The sequence below is a fragment of the Xenopus laevis genome, chromosome 5S, assembly GCF_017654675.1.
Source record: "Xenopus laevis strain J_2021 chromosome 5S, Xenopus_laevis_v10.1, whole genome shotgun sequence".
In the NCBI taxonomy this organism is placed as follows: Eukaryota; Metazoa; Chordata; class Amphibia; order Anura; family Pipidae; genus Xenopus; species Xenopus laevis.
The window spans coordinates 103,290,349-103,314,442 of record NC_054380.1 but is presented as its reverse complement, the minus strand read 5'-3'; the positions used below and the strand labels follow the sequence as shown (position 1 = coordinate 103,314,442).

The 24,094-nt window shown below is 39.1% G+C and overlaps 1 protein-coding gene across 1 annotated transcript; it reads left to right on the top strand.

The window, feature by feature from the left end:
* The first annotated feature begins 12,763 nt into the window (after window positions 1-12,763).
* ptx3.S (pentraxin 3 S homeolog) lies at window positions 12,764-22,960 on the top strand. The gene is made up of 3 exons (XM_018265737.2): window positions 12,764-13,097; window positions 13,382-13,885; window positions 21,418-22,960. The coding sequence occupies exons 1-3, from the start codon at window positions 12,959-12,961 to the stop codon at window positions 22,026-22,028; spliced, it is 1,254 nt and encodes a 417-aa protein (XP_018121226.1). The 5' UTR covers window positions 12,764-12,958; the 3' UTR covers window positions 22,029-22,960.
* Window positions 22,961-24,094: the final 1,134 nt, after the last annotated feature.

Here is a 24,094-nt window from a genome sequence, read left to right as displayed (position 1 = left end):
ACCTCATTCGGATCAGGGAGGGGGATGAGTGGAAAACGGCTTTTAATACTAGGGATGGCCACTACGAGTACCTTGTTATGCCGTTTGGTCTATGTAACACCCCAGCAGTGTTTCAGGAGTTTGTCAATGACATCTTTCGGGACCTGCTGGGGATATACGTAGTGGTCTACCTAGATGACATCCTCATCTTCTCTGCCAATCTGTCTGATCATCGTCTTCATGTTTGTGAGGTATTGCGTAGGCTTAGAGCTAATAACCTGTATGCCAAATTGGAGAAGTGTACTTTTGAGGTTGCTTCCGTACAGTTCTTGGGATTTAATATTTCTTCCAAGGGTCTCGAAATGGATCCAGACAAGGTAAGGGCTGTCCTGGAGTGGACCCAACCTTATTCTTTACGTGCAACCCAAAAGGTTCCTAGGTTTTGCCAACTATTATAGGCAATTCATTAAAGATTTTTCACTTATTGTGGCTCCTATCACAAATCTTACTAAGAAAGGTGCTGACCCCAGTATGTGGCCTCCGGAAGCTATCCAAGCTTTCGAGTTCCTCAAAAGGGAGTTTAGTTCTGCCCCAATCCTCCGCCATCCTGATACAACACTACCTTTTATAGTCGAGGTAGATGCTTCTGAGGTGGGAGCAGGGGCAATTCTCTCTCAAAGGCACCCGATAACTAATAAGTTACACCCCTGTGCATTTTTCTCTAGAAAATTTCTTCCTGCAGAGGCAAATTATGACATAGGGAATAGAGAACTGTTAGCTGTCAAGTGGGCCTTTGAAGAATGGCGGCATCTACTAGAAGGTGCTAAACACCAGGTTACGGTCTACACTGACCATAAAAATCTGTTGTATATTGAGTCAGCAAAGCGTCTAAATCCCAGACAGGCAAGGTGGGCTTTATTCTTTTCTAGATTTAACTTTACCTTGACGTTTAGGCCTGGTACAAAGAACGTCAAGGCAGATGCTCTTTCCAGAAGCTTTGACTCAATATATTCTGAAACTGATGACTGTTGTACAATTATTCCGGGTGAAGTCATTGTGGCTACTTTGGAATCTGACCTCTCTTCTTTGTTATCCCCTGTTCAGACAGACGCTCCCTCTAACACTCCTGTTGGGAGATTTTTTGTTCCTGAAGACCTTAGAGAACAGGTTCTAAGAGAGGTTCATGATTCCAAGATGGCAGGACATCCTGGTGTAAGTAAAACTATTTCATTACTTACTCGAAGTGCTTGGTGGCCGACCTGTAAACAAGATGTTAAATCTTTTGTGGATTCTTGTCCCTGTCTGCCAACGCTCCAAGACTTCTAGAAATTTGTCCCAAGGGTTACTGATTCCCCTCCCTATTCCTGAAAGACCATGGACCCATCTTTCTATGGATTTTATTGTGGAGTTGCCTGTGTCCCAGGGGAAGACAGTAATTTGGGTGGTGGTGGATAGATTCAGTAAGATGGGTCATTTTATTGCTATTCCTCACCTCCCATCTGCCAAAACTTTGTCCGAACTTTTTATTCAACATATATTTAAGTTGCATGGTTTTCCCAGTAATATTGTTTCAGACAGAGGTGTTCAATTTATCTCTAAGTTCTGGCGCGCATTTTGCTCGTTAGTGGGGATCGATCTTTCTTTTTCAACCGCCTATCACCCACAAACCAATGGGCAAACCGAAAGAGTGAACCAGTCTTTAGAGCAATTTTTAAGATGTTTTGTGTCCGAAAATCAATCTTCCTGGGCAGAACTATTACCCTGGGCAGAATTTGCCTACAATAACGCTACCCACTCCTCCACTGGGGAGTCTCCGTTTTTTATTGTTAATGGGTTACACCCAAAAGCCTTTTCCTTCTCTAATTCTGTTCTTCTGTCCCTTCCGCTAATTCCTCTGTCGAACAATTTTCCATGATTTGGTCACAGGTACATGATTCTTTGTCTACTGCTACTTCTGCTCAGAAAAGGGCTGCTGATAAAAGTCGTAGAGAAGCACCCCAGTATAAAGTGGGAGACTTGGTGTGGCTCTCTACCAAAAACATCAAGTTAAAGGTTCCTTCCCTTAAACTGGGTCCCCGTTTCATTGGTCCTTACCCCATCACTACTGTTATCAACCCTTCGTCTGTTCGCCTTAAGTTGCCTGTTAATTTCAAGATTTCTGATTCTTTTCATGTTTCTTTGCTTAAACCTGCCGCTAATACTCGCCTTACTTCTGTTCCCCCTCCAGTGCAAGTTGACGGTCAGCCTGAATTTGAGATCCAGGAGTTCCTTGATTCCCGAATGGTACGTAACAAACTCCAGTACCTCACTAGGTGGAAGGGATTCGGTCCTGAGGAGAACTCCTGGGTCTCAGTTGATGACATCAAGGCTGATCGTCTTAGGAAGCAGTTCCATTTAAAGTTTCCTGGGAAGCCTGGGGGTCCGGTGTCCCCCCCTAGAGAGGGGGGTAATGTAAGGAAATCTGTTTTACCTGGGATTGGGGGTGCTGTAAATCGGCCGCGGGGACGCCCGCCACTCCGGCCGCGGGGACGCCCGCCTCGTGGTTCCACCATCTTGCCTCCTTAGGACGCGCGCGCCCGCGTCTCGTTTCCTTTATTGACGCGGACGCGCGCGCGTCGATCCTGACGCGTGTGTGCGCCGATTTTGTCGCGAAAACCTTGGCGTCCAAATAGGGTATAAATAGGCCACTTCCACTCCCAGCAAACTGCCCGTGATAGAACTTGTTTCTGGTGCTCTGTTCTGAAGCCTTGTGCTATTTTGTCTGTTTGAATCTGATTATCCGTGTTTGACCCAGCCTGTACCTTGACCATCCCGAATTCTGTATCCTGACCAGTGCCTGATATCCGACTACTCTTCTGCTTGTACCCTTCCTGCTTGATACCCGGTTTTGACCTTTGCCTGCCTGACGACCCTTGCTTTCTGCCTGCCACGACCCAGCCTGTCTGACGATCCTTCTGCCTTATCCTTGTCTGTTACCGTGATCCTCGGTCCCAAAGACTCTAGCTACCAGCCGTGCCCCATTGCCTGCCAGAACACTTGCTTGAACCTCTCGTAAGACCAGGTGGCACCCGATTAGGCTGAGGGCTCCTCCCGAAGCTCAAAGGTGGTCACACCACTGGTGAAGCTTAGCTCAGACCCAGGATTCGAGCACTTGTTCTGGTGTTGGGTGCCGGCCGTGACAGTTAGCCTATGGGGACCTTCCCCATAAGCTTTCTAAGCAATTTCTGATCAAAGGAAAATCGTTCGATCAATGAATTAAAATCCTTCAAATCGTTCAATTTGAAGGATTTAATTTAAACGATTTTTCCTTTGATCGTTCGATTGAAGTAAATGCGGTAAATCCTTCAACTCCGATATTCGAAGTTGAAGGATTTTACTTTGATTGTCGAATATCGAGGGTTAATTAATCCTCGATATTCGACCCTTATTAAATGTGCCCCTAATACTGTCCAAAATGATAAAACAAAAATACTATAAAACACTGAAAAAAATTGTGATTTTAGTATATATAGTGGCACATAAAGATTGCTATAACCATTAAAAGGTTTTCATCCCATAAAGCTGTTTATTGGCTACAAAATGAGTCAAGGCAGATCAAACCAGTGTCCTGTATCTTCCTGTGTATAGAGACAAAAAATAGTTCAATAACATATCTGTCTGTGGCAAAAGTAAGTGAGTCAGTATTCACCTACTTTCGATCAGACTTTTACCGCATTCAACATCAATTTTTACCTCATTCACCGGCAAATTTTACCCCATTCCTCCATGGCTTCAGCTCATGGATGTTGGTGGGTTTCCTCACGTGAACCACTCGCTTTAGGTCTTCCCACAACATTTCAATTGGATTAAGGTCAGGACTTTGACTTGGCCATTCCAAAACATTCACCTTATTCTTCTTTAAACACTCTTTGGTAGAATGTGTGTTTAGGATAGTTCTCTGCATGAACCACTGTCGCTTGAGATTTAGTTCACCAACAGATTCTTGATATTTTCTTTTAGAACTTTCTGGTATAGTTCAGAATTAATTTTTCCCTCAATGATGGCAAGCTGTCTAGGCTCAGATGCAGCAAAACAGTACCAAACCAGAACACTCCCACCACCATATTTCACTGATGGAATAAGGTGCTTATGCTGGAACGCAGTGTTTTTCTTTCTCCAAATGTAAAACTTCTCATGTAAGCCAAAAAGTTCTAATTTGGCTTCATCCATCCACAAAACATTCTTCCAGTATCCTCCTGGTTTGCCCACATGATCTTTAGCAAACTGTAGATGGGCAGCAATATTTTTTGGGAGAAAGCAGTGGCTTTTCTCCTTGCTACCCTGCCATATACACCATTGCTGTTCAGTGTTCACCTAATGGTGGACTCAAGAACATCAACATTTGCCAATGTGAGACAGGCCTTCAGTTGTTTAGACGTTACCCTGGGTTCCTTTGTTCCTTTTTGCCGCCCCTGTATACTTATCTGCCGCTGCCGCCTGAGGCGAGCGCCTCAGGTCGCCTCATTGGTGGAGCGCACCTGACACCACCATTATGCTAGCTCTCAATTTATATTTAGATAAATGCCAAAATACCACACATTTAGCAAATTGTATTTTCAAAAAGAAAACATGTTAAATGATCCATGAATAGTACAAAAAAACGAGATTTTAAATTGGGCGTGGCATTGAAAAAAGTGAGTGTGATCAAGATCTGCTGCACCACATTTAGCATGGGGACTGGACCTGGAGTTAATTTAATCTACTCCTGGCCCCCGATTAACTATGTGACACAACTAGGCATTTACACTGATTAAAGGGACTGGGCAGAAAAGAAGCATAAGAAAATCTGTTGCAGGGTTATTGTTGGTAAACCTTCTTGTGTATCATCCTAATCAGTGATCAATGCAAAAATGTTAGAGGCACTTTAATCTATAACAGGTATTACAGTTCATGTGTACAACAGGACATTTTTTTTGCCAATGATCTTTGGCTTCATCAATTTTGGTTTTCATAGAACATTATTATATCCCAACTCAGCCTTGCTTTCTTTGGGTTACACAACTACTGTCATGACATGCACAAGCAATTATTGACTAAAAAATGCAGATCTCCTGAAGTTTAATGTCTATTTTAGGGGTAAGATGGAAAATAGACACTATGGGGCAGATTTATCAAGGGTCGAATTTCGAGGGTTAAAAAACCTTCGAATTCGAATATCGAATTCAAAGGATTTACCGCAAATACTTTGATCGAACAATTCGAACGATTTAAGCGATCAATCAAAGGATTTTTATTCAACCACAAAAATGTTAGAAAAGTGCTGGGGAAGGTCCCCATAGGCTAACATTGAACCTCGGTAGGTTTAAAGTGGTGAAGTATGAAGTTGAAGTATTTTTTAAAGAGACAGTACTTCGACTATCGAATGGTCGAATAGTCGAACGATTTTTACTTCGAATTATTCGAATCATTAGATTTGATCGAATTCGATGGTCAAAGTACCCAAAAAAATTATTTTTCGAAATTCTAATTTTTTCAATTCTAATTATTCCCTCGAGTTTAGTAAATCTGCCCCTAAGTATTAATACTGTGCAGCTTCTCTTCAAAGGAAAGCACATAAGGGAAAGTATGTTAAAGACCACATATGTTAATATATATTGAATTGTGCATGTCTTGTATAATAAAACGACCTTCAGAATGTGAATAAAATTATTTTTTACATTGAGATGTGTTAGACAAAGTGGCCATTTTCTCAGAAGTTTAGTTAAACACATGGTTCTATTTTGTAAATGAAATATGAAGCATCTTGAAAATGAACTGTACAGCTATGAGTGAATGACAGACATGCATCCCTGCAATATTACAAAGAATGACACATAACCTTTCTGTGACTACAGCTTCCTTTGTTTATATTAAAATACGGGGATTTAAGCTCCAGATATGCATTTCAGTATGACTTTGTGCAACCATCTGGATATCTGTTAGGTGATAAAAGAAGGATACATCAGGGAGAGTAAATAACTATAGCTATAGCTTTTGGGGGTCATCAACAAAATAAATCTAGAATGCAACCACTGCAACCATTAAATGACAGGCTTGACCCTCCATGCTCGCTCTCGCTCTCTCTCTCTCTCTCTCTCTCTCTCTCTCTCTCTCTCTCTCTCTCTCTCTCTCTCTCTCTCTCTCTCTCTCTCTCTCTCTCTCTCTCTCTCTCTCTCTCTCTCTCTCTCTCTCTCTCTCTCTCTCTCTCTCTCTCTCTCTCTCTCTCTCTCTCTATATATATTTTTTAATTTGTTTTTTTTGAGTACACTCAAAATAAAAGCACTCTGTAAAATTTGACAAACCTACAGAAATGACAAATCATGAATATCCAAAAATAATTAGAACCTATAAATGACACAATTCTGTTATACTAATGTAGTGAATGAAAATTATGCATCAAGAGCAGAGCATCTAATCTATATGGAAGCCATATGCAAAGCTGCTGTGTCAGTTGGTTCCACTGTCTGCTACAATACACCACAAAATATTCAAATCAAGAATTCAAACACCCTCCTTACAGATAAACTACAAATAATGTTAAAAGGTACAGTTTTGGACTGATAGCCTGAATGGCTACATACATTGGAATTACAAAACTCTCTAGTAAAGGCAGCTGGCAATGTTTTTTTGGGGAAGACCAATCATACAATTATAAAAATTACTTATATATATTTTTTTTAAAAAAAACAGTTTAACTAAAACTATAATCTGTATAAACGATGTTGGGCCATTTCTAAAATGACTTAATCCTGATGAGTTTATTGGACAAATATAGACAACATGAAGACAACATTTTATTGTGCCTTTTATTGTCTGTAGTCATCTGTATTAAAATGTTTGTAAATGATAAATAATAAATTAATCATCTGGATCTAAAAATGCATATTATAATATAATAGTGAATTGCTTTTTGTTACGGTAAATACATTTAACAATGGATGACAGAGAGGGAAATACGCTGAACTGAAATGCAAACTGAAATGATGAAGCATTAACAAATTTTTTCATCAAACAGAAAACAGACAAAGCAGGTCATCAAGTTAGGCAGTGCTTTACAATTATTTATATCTGAGTTTTTACAATGATTTAACTATGGTTACAGAATTAAAATAGATTTGGTGAAGGGATCTCCATTTCCTGTGTGCTCCCTAGTCAATTTCTTCAGAGAGCATGTGTTGCACCTATTCTTAATGTAAATCTGGTGTTGCAGACACTATGAGGAAGAGTCTTTTTTACCGCAGATATTTTTATTTATTTTTATTGTAAAGCACCAGTATATTTAACAAAAACAGTATAGCGGTGGCTTGAAACAAAAAAGTTGCAAATTGCCTTGTTCCATTCATTTTCAATAGGCTGCAATTCTTAGTTACTTGAAAATAAATTAACATAGTAAGTTAGGTTGAAAAAAAAGACACATGTCCATCAAGTTCAACCTTTTAACCTGCCTAACTGCTAGTTGATCCAGAGGAACACAAAAAACCCCATTTGAAGCCTCTACAATTTGCCTCTGAAGGGGAAAAATCCCTTCCTGACTCCAAAATCGGACTAGTCCCTGGATCAACTTGTAGTATGAGCTATCTTCCATAATCCTGTATTCTCTCTCTCGCTAAAAAACCAACCAACCACTTCTTAAATCTATCTAATGTATCAGCCTGCATGACTAATTCCACATCTTCACAACTCTCACTGTAAAAAACCCCTTCCGAATATTTAGGCGGAACCTCCTTTCTTATAATCATAATGGGTGACCTTGCCTCAGATGGAAAGACCTACTGGTAAATAAAGCATTAGAGAGATTACTATATGAAATGTATACATAGTTATCACATCACCCCTTAAGCGCCTCTTCTCCAGCATGAACATCCCCAATTTGGCCAGTCTTTCCTCATAGTTAAGATTTTCCATACCTTTTACCAGCTTAGTTGCCCTTCTCTGTACCATCTATAATTCAGTTATGTCCTGTTAGAGTACCGGAGAAAACTGTACGGCATATTCTAGATGGGGCCTTACCAATGCTCTATACAGTGGAAAAATGACCCTTTCCTGCCGTGAATGTCCCTTTTAATACAGCTCAAGACTTTATTTGCCTTTGAAGCTGCTGACTGAAATTGATTGCTGCAGCCAAGTTTATTATCTACAAGGACTACAAGGTCCTTTTCCATTATGGTTTTGCCTAGTCCAGTCCCATTAAGGGTATAAGTGGCTTGGATAGTTTTGCATCCCAGAAAAGATCCTTCCGCCAAGTAGAAAATGTACCATTAACAACCAACCTCTGTACATGTGCAAAATCTTAAGCCCAACAAACATTCATTTAGAAAGCAGTCATTTGTGGGGCACGGTATTAAATGCTTTGGCAAAATCCAAATAAATCACATCTATTGCTCCCCCACTGTCCAGCATCTTACTTACCTCATCATAAAAAGCAATTAGATTTGTCTGACATGACCTATCCTTCATAAAGCCATGCTGATTGCTGCTCATAATGCCATTCTAGGACAAAATTTTGAATGTGATCCCTTAACAAGCCTTCAAATAATTTGCCCACCACAGATGTCAAACTTACTGGCCTATAATTGCCAGGATGAGATCGTAATCCCTTTTTAAATATTGGAATGACATCAGCTTTTCTCCAGTCCATAGGTACCATACCAGATGAAAGCAATCTGAGAAAATCAGAAATAGGGGCTGGTCTAAAACTGAACTAAGCTCTCTTAGAACCCGGGGGTGTATGCCATCAGGCCCTGGAGCCTTGTTTATCTTAATCTTGTTTATCTTAATCTTTATGGATCATATCCTGAGTCAGACACTGACTAGATTGTGCTGAGCCATCAGTGCAGCTATGAAGTGAGCCTGGTAACTCAGACTTCTCTATTGTATACACCGAAGAAAAAAACTGATTTAGCACATTTGCCTTTTCTGTATCTGTTACAACCATACTGGTACCAATATTTAATGGAGCAACACTCTCAACCTGCATCTTTTTACTATTAATATATTTAAAAAACTTTTTAGGGTTAGTCTTAGCCTCTGCCGCAATGCACTCTTCATTTCTTTTCTTTGCGTTCCGGATTGCTTTTACTGCCTTTACCCATGTGTACCAAGACTGCCGGGTCTTGCCCAAACCCTCCGAATAATCTGTCCACTCATTCCACCACATGCCGAACCCTAGCACCAGACAGACTGTTCTGCATGAAGGGTGCTTTTGGCAGATTACCCTATTCGCCTTTGTAATAATTGAATCCCTTATAACTAAAACCTGCCTTTACTTCCTTGCACTCTCCCCACCACCCATATTACAGACACTGCCTCCCAGGGTGCTCTGAGGGTCAGCCTGCTCAATACATGCCAGTTCAGAGCTGTCCTCCCCAGCAAATGGTGACTCTATTGCTTTAGACAAGCTGTGGAACAGCCCCCATATACTTCTGTTCCATACTTCCCCTCTTGACTGTAACAAACAAAATCTGATATCTGATATCTTCAGAGAAAATTCCTATTGAATTCTATGGAAACTCAGCTTTTATTTGCCAGGTTTTGTCAAACAAATTTTCACATTTAACTATTCAAGTTTTTAAAAAAATTGATGAGAATATATTCACAATAATGTTTGTTCACAGTGTTTCTCTTAAAGTGTGGAAAATTACAATCTTGATAAATTGAACCCTATGATTGGAAAAAGGTGAGCTTGAAGTTCAGAGTTCTGGCACATAGTTTGCATTGATATGGTAAACAGCTGGGGACCATAGACAGGAATGTCCAGGCTACATGTTTAGAAAGAGGTGTTTAGTGCCCAGGGACCTTGTGATTTGCTTTGATGGAAAGGGGCTTTGATTAAAGCAAGATGTGCCACAGTCCACTGCAAGAAAGTGTAATTCTTAATAAGTCAGATTACTGGTACATATCAGCTCGAAAACCAGTACAATTAGCATCAGAATTTTACAATCAGCCGTCCTGCAACATCAGCTTATATGACAGACAGACAAACTCCATTTTCTGCTTGATTATTTGCAATGACCTCTAAGCTTAGCTTCTCAACAGCTGCTGAAAACATTATGAGCATGTGTGTGTCACAGGCACTCCTAGAGATGCTGAACCTTTAGGCTAGTTGAATAAATTCAGTATATAAAATATGGCATTTCTAGCCATATTAATTTTTAGGACTTAGTCCTTCTTTAAGAATGATGGCATATGTAGAGCTTGCCTTCAGAAGCTGAAATGTAAGTAATGTGTTTTCAGTTCTGCATCGCTCATGCAATATTGTTTTTCAGTTTTGTAACTGGCCAATATAATAGCTCTCTAATACAAAGTTATGAATAGAAATGTGTAAATTGTTATGTATTCATTCTTTTTAACAACATATTTGTCAAAATATTGGTCGATTTTGCTTGCTATACAGAGCCAAATGCCTTTTGTGGCTCTGTATAAAGCTATAGGATGAGAAGCTTCCTTTCCCAGGATTAAACCTTAATTTAGCCTATTTCATTCTAGAGCCATGTCAATTCCTGAAGGCTAGAAAATTACTTGTTTAATTTCATTTGCCTGTTTACTTTATAAACCATATAGTTTTACCCTCCAGGTGCTCCACGGCTGACCTCTGACATACAGGGCAATTGGTATACTAGAGGTACAACAAAAAGCAATGAACAACCTTATACTTTACATATGTTTGTAACCAACAAGGACACTTAAAATAGCTAACCAATAGCAGGTATCCGCCCTTTGCTAACCCCTTTTGTTCTACCCTTAGGCCATGCTTTGCAAACAGTAGTAAATAACAAGTGGTTTGTAATTTTAATTGAAATGTGTCATTCATAAATCATAAATTTTCAGTAATGCTATTTTCCTTAGAAAGGCAGATTTTAATCCTAACTTTTTGTCATAAATCTGCCAGATGTAGCAGCAGAAAAGTATGGTGGAAAAATAAAAAAACAAACAGGAAAAATGAAATATGTTGTGAATGATCTCCAATGCTCTGATTGAGATGTTGCAAAGTCAATAGTTTACTAATACAGGTACATTATTGAACAGGTATGCTTGCTACTGAATAATATTCACCACTCATCAATACATAAAGTACTATAGATAGGTTGATAAAAACATAAATAGATAGATGATTGATAGGTACTAACACATCAACAAAGTACCCAGCAACTATAATAAAAGCTCATCATTAAAGCTCAAATGCATATTTCCGTTAAAATTTAGCATTTTTCTGTTTTGGGCAAATTAAATGGCTCATTAATGAATAACCACTGGGGATAATGGAGTAAAACATTTAATCCATTCATAATTTAAAATATGCTGAATGTGAATTCACAACATTGACCCTCCAAAGAAGCTAGATTTGCACAACATGGTGAAGGCCGTATTGTCTGCCATTTATCAACGTTTCGGGGGGGTTTTCACCCACCCTTCATCCTGATGAAGGGTGGGTGAAAACCCCCCGAAACGTTGATTTTTTGGTGGTGAAAAATAAATGGGGAAGCTCCCCACCTGCAACAAATTGGTGTTGTGCTGCTCTCTTCCATTCAACTGTGATTACTATGATTGACGTGTGCCGACCGTCTAGAGAGTTTTTTGCACCATCTAGCAGGAATTGTCATAGGAAAAGCGAGGGAAGTGCGGAAATTTACACATTTGGATATTGTATTGTCTGCAGACCATTGTTTTTGCACTGGGGTACCCAACAAAAATGCTTATAAGAGGTCCAAGTGTACATGTGCCATCCAGTACACAGTTTATCAAGCACTTGGGCTTAGGAGTAATGCATTTAATGGCACATCTACAGCAAGGCACAGAGTGCAGCAATGCAAGGAATCCCTTGCATGCCCCCTGAAGAAGTTAACAGGGCTTTGGAGAAACTTGATAATCCTTCCTTGTGAGAAAGGTACAACTCTTTGTTCTGTTAGAGTGACATTGGTTACACCTCCCTGTGGCAAGGTGCATTCTGTGAAAAAAACAAAGTGTTTTAATTAATAATTTTTCTGTTTGGAGCTTTTCATCCGTCCCATGTGGTCAATGCACAGGGAAGGCCTTCTGCCTCTGACCTGGACCTGGATCAGGTGAGAAAGCTAGTGCCTATAAGTAGATAGATGTACTGGTGTGATCATAAGCCAAATGGATTTTTTAAAATGTTTGATTTAAATTGGGCTTTACTTGTCCATGATTATCTAGTAATTAAATAACAAACTCAAGGTCAAATGGTCCAGGCGAAAGAATCTAAACAAGGCTTTGGAGAGTTATCAATAAAGTGACTCACGGGAGAATGATCATTTTGGTTGCATGCTAGACATATGATATACAGTATAGACATTACATACAACAAAGTTGTGACTAATTATTAAAATCTGGCAATTGGCTAAACTCTTTCTTCTCTGTGCCTTTGAAAAGTAATGATAGAAAGTGAATGTTCAAACAACTTCATTAAAATAAATGTAAAATAAATTACACGCCATTCCTGTCCATTCCTTAAATCATTGTGAACCAAATGATGGCATTTCCTTAACAACTAATGAAGAAAAAACACAAACAAGTACACATTGAGTAACAAACTCTGAGCAGAAGCTGTTTCTGGTAAAGGAAGCAGTTAAGCACATATGGGATGGAGAGAGTTCTGATTTTTTGTGTTCACAATTCCCCTGTGATTTATAGTACCCCATGCAAACTTCCCTATGCTTCCCCCTGCTTGGAAGCATCCACCCACCACACGCCATGTTGTGTAACTGCAATACCTCCACCCCTACCACCCCTTAACATGACTCCTATTACATTACATCATATGGCTGCTTACAATGCTGCTACTGAGTAATACTGATATGGCTCACTCATAGCATTTATTAAGGGCTTTCACAAGCTGCCTTCTCAGTGTTGCTAAAGCTAAGCTCTGGCATGTTGTGAGAAGCCTTTATAGAACAAAAGACAACAGCAAGAGGATTACAATACAGCACTGCCAAATAGCAAAATCATGATTTCTCATTTCATGACCCCACTAAACATTTTAGTCTGTGCTGTCTGCTGTTTCTCCACAGCCCTAACGATTGACGAAATCATCCATGTTAAATTAAATAACGACATAGAGAATGGAATCCTAGAGAATGAAGAAGGCAAGTATATATTTACCCATATAATTTTTGCTTTATTTCAGTTTTCTTTTACTATTTAATGAAACAAGGTTTACCGATACAATTTAATTGTAATTTTTGATGTAAGAATACTTTATATGCTTATACATTTGCAGTTTACTCTAGCTCACATGTAATTCCCATTGCTATATTCAGCATGTCATTCAACAGAAACATACCACACAATGTGCATATGTTGCATAAGTGCAACAAGTAAATACCTTTCTGGACAATAGGTGAGTGTAACTTGTATTTTTGTGTTCTAGTGTTTTCTGACTGCCAAATGAAAGATCTGACAAAGTGGGACAAACTTTTTACGATGTTAGAGAACTCCCAGATGAGAGAGAATATGCTGCTGCAGACTGCGAATGAAGTTGTTAGTGTGGAACTGCAGAGCTTGAGAGCAGAAATGCTGCAGTTTGTCAGTAACTTTGCTGGAGCATGTGCAAGCAACATAGAGAGAGCCAATGCTAAAATTACAACTGAGTTGAACAGATCATTAGCATCCAAGTGTGAGCAAGCTCAGCGACAGGAAAATAGTCTGGACACCAAGAAGAAAACTGACCTGGAAAATGCCATTTTATTGAACTTTAACATATCAGAAAGGATTAGCCATATTGAAGATGCTTTGCTTTTAAGGACAGAGGAAGACAGCTCCAATTGTGCAGATACACGCTCCACTCTTGATGCTGTGCTGCAAGTATTGGAGCAAGCTACTGCCAAACTGCAGACAACACAAAGCTGGATCAGTCAGCAATATCTCCCAGGAGGTAAGCTTATGTGAATTTCTGCTTTTGTGAACTAAACATCCCAGCATTCCCTTTTAACTTTAGGTGGTGGTGGAATAGTATTTCCCCCATGGCTGGCAGATAGATGGTGCATTTGTTTTTATGCAGGTTTAGATCTATAGAGTTATGTCGATGAGCTTTACAATTTGTGTGCACATTTAATTAATAATTAAATAAGGGCACTCTTTAGCCTTTAACGGAGTATATGTTTAGCCCTAGAGTTTCCTTACATGAATACTGCTACTAACAATTGTTCAAATAACAATATTGTCAAATGCATATCGATAATATACTGTGCTAGCAGCTATCTGGTTAACTTTTTAACATCATTTCCTCCAAAATGCTTGCAGACACTCCAATAAGTGAGCCAGATGTGCTGAGTCACTACATTTTTCCTTGCAGGGTATATATATATATATATATATATATATATATATATATATATATATATATATATATATATATATATATATATATATATATATATATATATATATATGTATATATGTATATGTAGTAGAAGTATTAATTGCTGAACTTTCATCATATGAGGTTTCTTACAAGCAAGTCTCTTGCTTCTGGAATACCAGTAAACCCCCGATTCTCTAAAGAATCGTTAATGAAAGAATGGTAACAACAGTGAGGCAGCAAAATGCGATGGGTGCTGATTCACTCGGCATCCCCAGGCAGCAACTGGCGACGCTAATTTGTGGGGATGTAGAGTGAATCTGTGCCTATTGCTTGTTATTACCTATCTGCTATTAGAATTCTTAAATTTTGAGTTTATTGGTAGTAAAGTGTTACTGAAAAATTTCTTTATAAACAACATTTTTTGTGAAAATGTTCTCCTGTCCTTGAATGAGTTCTCCCTGGTGAGCTGTACTTAAAATCTTGACTTTAACATCAGATGAACGCTGCACTCTTGAAAATGCAACATAAAGTTGACCATGACCAAACACAGGCTCAGATAGGTAAATGCCGACTTTATCCAATGTTTGTCCTTGTGATTTGTTGATTGTCATGGCAAATGCAGCCTTAATGGGGAATTGTCGTCGTTTAAGTTTAAAAGGTAATTCCTGGTCAGAACTGGTAAGGTCAATTCTGGGAATCAAAACAGTATCACCGCTATGGGATCCTGTAAGCACTTCTGCCTTGATAACATTTTGTCTCATGCTCTTCACAACCAACCGTGTACCGTTACATAACCTTGCTTAGTGTTAGGGTAGGGGCACACGGCGCGATTTCGCCGCGATTCTGCGCTGGGCGAGTTGTCGCTGCGTTTTTTAAGCCGAAATAGCTTTGCTAACTTTGGCGCTGGCGTCAATGCAAATCGCGGCGAAATCGCTGCGCTAATTCACACGCGGCGATTCTTTTTCTACTGTCGCCCGGAAACGCTCAGCGAGGCAACTTCGGACGACAATAGAAAACGAATCGCCGCGTGTGAATTAGCGCAGCGATTTTGCCGCGATTTGCATTGACGCCAGCGCCAAAGTTAGCAAAGCTATTTCGGCTTAAAAAACGCAGCGACAACTCGCTTAGCGCAGAATCGCGGCGAAATCGCGCCGTGTGCCCCTACCCTTAAGGTTTCTTAACAGCATGACTATTGTTCCTACTTTGAGTATAAGATTGTGTTGTGGTAATCCAGCATTGTTGATAGTGTTTAAATATTCTAATGGGAAGTTAAGTTTCTCACTTTCGTCTTCAGAATCAATACAGTCAGTACTCAGAAAGACACAGCTTTGTCCAGGAAGTAATGCAATCACTTGGTTGTTTATCATGTCAACATCAATATTTTTTGGAGATAATATAGCCCGTTTTGCTAAAAAATGGCCACCCACGCAGGTACGCAACCGGTTCCCCTCCTAGAGTGACGCTAGCGCCGCCATTAGACAAACTTGCAAAGGAGTAGCAAGATGGCCGACGCTTATACAGACTTTAGTGGGCGGATGACAAACTCGCAGAGGAGTAGCAAGATGGCCGACGCTTATACAGACTTTAGTGGGCGGATTTGGCAGTGGGCGGATGACAAAGTCGCAGAGGAGTAGCAAGATGGCCGACGCTTATACAGACTTTCGTGCAGGTACGCAACCGGTTCCCCTCCTAGAGTGACGCTAGCGCCGCCATTAGACAAACTTGCAAAGGAGTAGCAAGATGGCCGATGCTTATACAGACTTTAGTGGGCGGATGACAAACGCGCAGAGGAGTAGCAAGATGGCCGACGCTTATACAGACTTTAGTGGGCGGATTTGGCAGTGGGCGGATGACAAAGTCGCAGAGGAGTAGCAAGATGGCCGACGCTTATACAGACTTTCGTGCAGGTACGCAACCGGTTCCCCTAGTGTGACGGTGAGCGCATCTGCCTCCCTAGATCCTAACCTTCCAGCGGTCGCCGCCTGAGTGAGCAGGAAAGAAGAGGCGGCGGGAGGCAGAAGGAGACGGTGAGCGCATCTGCCTCCCTAGATCCTAACCTTCCAGCGCATCTGCCTCCCCGATCCTAACCTGTTCTGATCCTAACCTTCCAGCACATCTGCTAATCGAAGGCCGCATCTATGTCTTTCGGCTGAAGTTGCGCGCGCATCTCATAGATCCTAACCGAAGTTGCGTGCGCATCTGCCTCCCCTCCACTCGGGACATAGATAGGCCTTCGGTTAGTATATAGGATGACAAATTACATTTAGAATTAATATTACATTTTGAGGGGTGGGGTGGGGGGTTCCTAAAGCCAACAATTCCATCCATCAACAGTTAACAGAATGCCAGTTGGGATCTGAAAACAACTATATACCCCTTCCAAACAAATATAAACAATGCAGGCATAAATTATTATCCTGCAAAAGCAGCATGATTTGTTGTGATATATTACTACTAGAGGGTTATCTTTATTAATATAGTGTGTGTGATTTAGAGTAGGAAACTCACTCAACAGGTGTATATTAACAGAAACAGCTGACCAAATTCCTGGGGGTACTAGGTACACAATATAGGTGTAGTTTCACTAAATGCATACAAATCAGATCTTCCTCCCAAGATTTGGTGATCGGTAGACCTAAGAAGATTTTTTCTTCATAAAACCTCAACCCCAGCATTGCCTATTACAATGTATCCCTGCAGTTTCTCTTAGGAACCAAAACGGCATTGTCCAAATGATTTTCGATATAAACTGGAAGCATTTGGTGAAGAAAGATATTTCTCTCCACGTATTACACAATGATCTCTAGCAACTGCTACAAAAAAATCTTTATAAGGATTTACTGATGCAGAAAATGAGGTGTCTCATATCGTGATCCTACCCAGCCTTGAATAAAATAGCTTAAATTTGGCATACTTGTTGTTCATTATCATATACTGGCTGTTCTTACATTTGGTAGCAGTTGGTCACTGAGTGGTGTTGTACCTATAAATGCTACATATGGGAGACAGGTTATACATCATAAGGCAGATCATTGCAGTTTAGAGTAAAACAATTGTGGGTGGTGCAATTTACACAAGCACAGCCAATGATTCAGTCATTATCAGTGGCAGCAAATGTGTGACATTCTTTCATTCCTTCCGCGAATGGACCCAGGAAGTAACTGAAGGCTCCTGTTTTAAAAAAGGCGCCCCCACATGTTACAAGCGATACTTCTTCTATATGTCTGGAGCACCCATAGGTGTATTTTTTAAGAAATGTCATTACCCATGTTGAGCTTCTCATGCTGTATGTCAAAGGATTTTAATACAACTTGAAATATATAGCCATGAGATCCTCTCCATTAGACAGCTACATATTTATATTAAGTACATTGCTGTACGCTCTGCAGCCATCCAAGTATTTGGCTAGCTCAACAAGACGATGGCACCAACTGAAGGACCATCATTTGGACTTTTCCATTCTTGCACCCAAAAATTGTCATCCAGCAAAAATGATATATCAGTCCTACCATGCATATAATAAGTATCATAAAGCTGCTGGTTTTGGATGGGGGGGGGGGAATTAGTCCTATGCCATAATAAAAGTTTAAAAGTAGCATATTTTAAGAGCATTTAATTAGGATAATGTGTTTACAAACTACTGCCAATAATGCTGGAACGTAATCAGTAATGATGTCTTAGAGACCTATCAGCCAGTTCTCCCACTGGATGCCTCAATATGTCTCTTTATATTTGGACTTCACAATATACAAGATATTAGGCTACATGGTTCTGCAGTTCAGTTTTTATAGATGCTGATGGTTGTAGTTCACTGCATTTCATTCACATCCCTGGATCAGGTTTTGAAGTGTGACCACATGAGTTCAAAACAATTGCATCAGTAATAATTATAAACAAATTATATCTTAACTGATGTTTTACCTTTTTGTTCTCGCTCCATTAATTCTATGTGTGCTGTGTGGCACACACATACACACACACACACACACACACACACACACACACACACACACACACACACACACACATACATTAATCTCCTAATCTATCACCGTATGCTTTTAAATTTTACACAGATGCCCCAAAATTGAAGTTTCAAAGGCACGGCTGCAACTGGTTTTAATTTCTCCAAAAGCTGGAGCAAAGCCAGTGAAGCTCTTAAGGGAATTTCTAATTACACTATTGGTCTTTTACAGAACTGTTTTTCATTTTAGAAAGCCCATAATAATCAACTCAAAGACCCACTAATTAAATTGACTATTTCAGATGGTGTTCCTGACATTTTAGAGCATTATCCGAACAAGGTGACCGAAAATGTAATGGGTATACCCAGCAAGATTACGTTTAAACAAGCAAATAAAAAAGGTCATGTCTTTCCTAAACTGGTTAAAGGTGTGCCATTTGTCCAGTCTGAGAATCCTGATTAATTTTAACTTGCACAAGCTTCTTTATAGTGGAAGTGAAACAGTCTTAAGGCCTGTAGCACAGAACCTCTGCATGTCCATTAATGGAATGCTTCTTTTTTCTCAACAACAAAGAAAATCTCTAAGATCCTTATCATCTCCCAGTTATTTAAGGATAACTGACTGAATCTACGTGTCACAAAATGTTTAGTCTTTGAACGTTAACTTTATTATGTAAAACATCAAAAAGTAAAAATATAATAAGTTTGAAAAATTAGAAACAAGTATAGGTTCTGTTATACAGAATGTGAGGTCTGGATATATGATCTTTATGTACTGGAACGCTGGTGTAAATTCGCTAGTGTTACTTCTCATCCTTACGCCTGGCGAATTTGCGCAACGGACGTAACTACGCAAATTCACTAACGCGCGCATTGTACTGAACCCTACCTTTTACGCTAGACTTCCTTCGCCACCTCAGACCAGGCGAAGCGCAATAGAGTAGATAGGGATTGCTTCAAAAAAAGTTCAAATTTTTTCTAAGTCCCAAAAAACGCTGGCGTTTTTTCTATATTATGGGTGATAGGCTGAAAAAGATCGAAAAATTTTCGGGGCTCCCCTCCTTCCCCCCTACATTTCCTGACTCATGGCAACTTAACTATACAGTGGGCACATGTGTAGGGCAAAAAAAAATTTTTATTTGATGTTTTGAAGGTTTCCCAGGGATTTGTAGTGATTGTACGTATTCCTCCATTGAAATTTGAATTTGGCGCAGTATGCAAATTAACCATCGCTAGCGTAACTTCGCTTCACTTAGCGAATCAACGCTAGCGCAACTTCGCAACCTTACGCTACCCCTGAGCGCAACTTTGGATTTTAGTGAATTTGCGGAGTGCTGGCGAAACTACGCCTGGCGAAGTGTGGCGAAATGCGGCAAAGTTACGCCTGGCGCAACTACGACTCTTAGTGAATTTGCCCCTATGGGAGAAGGCCTTCCCATAATTTATGGAAAATTAGTTTCCAGATTAGGGGTTCTATACCTGTATTATGTGAAAAACAGCTCTCAGCTGTCTATCTGTTCATAAAGTTGGCATTTTGCAGTAGTATGAGTGAACATGTTATTTTCTTCCTGTGTGCCAGGGAGCAGCTGGCAAGTTGACATTTTGACACTAGCATGGGCACTAATCCAGTAGCATTAGTTTAATGTGGGCTTCAGGCACTCTGTGAAAAACCTAAGGGCCTCAAAAATACAGTAAAAATCTTACTTTTATTTGTTGATAAATAAAAAGCGAACATTTCCCACAGGCCCTATATGTTTCCTGTCATTACGGCATTTATTCATGGGCTTAAATATCTGCCACAGGAAACAGTCTTTTATACAAGAAACAACCAGTAGAGAGACAGACATGGATACCATAACTTTTTTCTAAAACAAACAGTACCCCATTTCCATCTACACACAAATGCCACAATAAAAACATTTCAAAAGTCACAATCATCATCATCATTTATTTATATAGCGCTGTCAAGATACGCAGTGCTTTACAAAAACATGCCTAATGAGAACTGATATATACATATGTTACATGGGCGCTAATCCAGTAGGCAGTATTTAAGAGATTATTGAAAGGCTTTAGCTGGGTAGAATGTCTACCAATAAAGGAGTCATAGGTCAAAATGAACAGGCAACTGATTCATGGCTTACAGAAAGTAACTAAACTGCAGTCAATCTATATTATCTGTTATCATTATCAGTTCTAGAAAAACAGTAGTTGCTTCATTTTAGACATTTAAAGGGGTAAATTGTGTCATAAACAAGTATTTGCTATTGCAATACCCTACTTGCAATACCCAGCCATTCCACTTCCAATTGGCTGCTCCTATTGGTTGCTTATCTAGACTGTTTAAGTCTGTGGCTCTCTTGCACAGTAGAATGGCAGTCAATAGGAAGTTAGATGGACTTTTCAGGTAACTACAGGCAGAAAAGTAAAGGCAGAACTTTACTTTAGATTGGCTTCCATTCTGTGCTTTAGGGCACAGACACGTAGGACATGTATCAGACAATGTACCATAAAGAATCTATGAGGAGCTCAATTAAAAGTGTAATTTTTAAAGTTAACAGCATTTTATTTAAGGATAATACCCAGTTGTTGACTTAAATCTGATGCTCTGGTGAAGAATCAGCTGGTGCTTAGGCAGAGCTTACACCCTATAATGTATGAGCAATATTGTTACCATGACTAGTAAATGTAATGACCCTATGAAGGATTATTGCTAAATCCTTTTGGTATTAACTAAAGTTTATTAGCATAATCCAATATAATCACTCATTCTAGATTCTAGATTAAATTAATGACTATTAATTCCAAACTGTAATAAAAAATGTATGTAGAAAAATAAGTACTGAATCTCTTGGGGCAAGATAATATGTTTCTGCAATATAATTTGGTCTGAAGAGGCCTCACAACTAGAAAAGCAGATTTTGAATTTGTGTAGAGTAACATAAGGTGAAGCGTACCTGAAAGTATTAATTATTAAACTGCACAGTGCAGATAGGAGGTACAATTAAACATTGTGTTTTGTATGTTTTCAAGTATGTGACTTACTACATCTCTGCCAATAAATACTAAGTATTTTTCTTCAATGTGACAAAATTGTATATTTGTCTTTATACTTCATTATGTTTTTTCCTTTTTTTAGGCTGTGAAATGGCAATATTATTCCCAATGAGATCACCAAAAATATATGCGAGTGTGCATCCTGCAGACATGACTCTCCAGGCCTTCTCGTTCTGTGTGTGGGTTAAAGTAACAGAAGCCTTGGACAAAACTATTGTCTTTTCCTACGGCACCAAAAGAAACCCTTATGAAATCCAGTTGTATCTGAATCACCAGTCGTCTGTCCTGGTTATAGGGGGTGACCAGAATAAGGTAACAGCAGACAATGTGATTGAACCCAGTAACTGGACACATGTGTGTGGTACATGGAGCTCTGAAAATGGCAAGGCAACACTATGGGTAAATGGAAACAACAGAGTTACATCTTATGACATTGCAAAAGGTCATGAAATCCCCAACCGTGGCATTTTCCAGCTTGGCCAAGAAAAAAATGGTTGTTGTGTGGGAGGAGGATTTGATGAATCATTATCCTTTTCTGGAAAGATTGCAGGTTTCAATTTGTGGGACAAAGAACTCAGTGATGAGGAGGTTACATTGACTGGAACAGAGCAAGGTTGCAGCGTTCGAGGAAATATTGTTGGGTGGGGAACAACAGAAATCCTACTTTATGGGGGTGCTCAGTACATTCATTAGTTTGGTTGTTTTTTAATATAACCGTAACTTATACTGAATGCATTGAGCTATGTCTTATTTAAACCTTACATTTTTGTAACTTAATAAAGATGATAATTTGATTTATCTGTTCAACAAGAACCAATAAGCACCATAACACTGAGCTCACCTCTTCTTCCTTAACCCAAATTCCTTTAAAAAAATGTTAAAATAAATATGAACGGTACTAAATTCTGGCAAAGCCAACCTAGATATTTAGATCATACTGTCCTTGGTATTTCTCTTTAATGTGAATGCAGATATAAAGCTAAAAATACATTTTATAAACCTTAAACCTAACAATAACCACTTGTTTTAATCCACCTTTATATGTGTAAGTATATGCTACTGTATTATATTGTAAATTAAATGTGCTAGAATTGCAATAAAACTACTGTATTTTTGTAAAGTTGTACATTAGAATTTTAGCAGACTCTATCACAAACAAATCATCATAGGTGTTCCGGAATCTCATACAAAAATAATATTGGAGATTTTTCACAGTTTTTATTTAAAAAAATGCTTAACTAAGAGCAAGGAAATGTAATGGTCTGCAGCAAATGTAAAACTACAGTTTCCTGCAAGTTGGACCTCCATAGTCTAGAACCCTTAGCTCTCCAGCTGTTGAGAAAACTAATTCCTAGCATCCTTGGCCAATGTGAGACAAAGGGTACAGCTCATAGCTCATAACTGTTGGACGATGACATATTTGACTTCCCTAATTACAACTTACAGTAATTTCAATATTAATAACAGGAACACAAGATTTACTGTAATAATGAAACAAATATATACAGTATATGGATGACTATTTCACAGTGTAATCAGTTTCCTTATATTAAGAGTTTTTGTGATTACAAATGTTTTTTTTAAGCAAGAAGAAAAATAAATTTAAATGGCTTTTTTTACTTTGATGAGAGTTGTGGTTATTTGATAACTAGAAATAGAAACTGTACGTGGTCTCGCCAAAAGTGACATTATTACATTGATCCAATAAGCCTTATACTACAAACTTAAACCTGTCATGTATTCCACAGAAAATGGCTTCTCCTACAAACCAGTTGGAGGTTGTTAAAACAGATACCCACAGATGGTACACAATCTTAAATTTAAATTACTTGACCCTCAATATGTCAAAGATTTTTACTGTTAAAACTGGTGTAAACTCTAAAGACTAAACTTTTGTTTTAATTTAGACTAGATCCCATGAAGTAAAAGACTAACCCAGGCTAATAAGTCACTAAAACTTGTGTTTAGGAATGTGCTGGTGATTATACAATTCTTGGTGCACTCAAACTGAATGCTGTTGCAACTGTAAATCACAACAAATAAATGATAAATGAGTGATACCTTATGCCACTGGATGCCATTCTTAGATGAAAACCCAACCCAGGAATAAACTTTTGGTCATATCTCATGCAACTGCTCTCAGGGTAGTTCCAGGCCAGTGCAACTACAGCAGAATGGGGATGCAAAGCTCATTGTGAAGCTCATTGTGACCAGATGCCCTGTTGCAATTTCACAAACCTCTCGTGACACTTTTAGTTGAAATACCAAATATGTATGAAAGCATGTGTTAAAATTAATTGGGTACAACTAAATGCAGCTAGTGATCGATTTACAGTCAAAACATTACTGCTTACAAAAGCGAAAAACCTAAAGTACACTGATGGCAGCTCAAATGGGAGTGTTAGGCTTAAATATGAAGAGAGCCCAGATATGTTCCTGTTTTCTTGGCCTGCCCTATGGTAGCTTGATTTTGGGGGACAGTGGTTAATTTTTAGTAAAAACTTTAGACAGGCCAAATGTCCAATACCCAGAAGAATGCCTCCTGGTTTAGTTAAGAACTATAGGTAAGGCAGGTTATATACAGACTTAAAAGGTTGAACTAGATAGACGTTTCTTTTTTCAAGATGACTCACTATGTTATTCTGTAGAAGATAGTTTCGAGCAGGTGACAAAATATCCTACTGAGGTTTTAATACTTTTATGCTAGGAAAGTAGATAATCCTATTCTGGAAGTGGCCTATTGTGCCTACTTTGTAAAT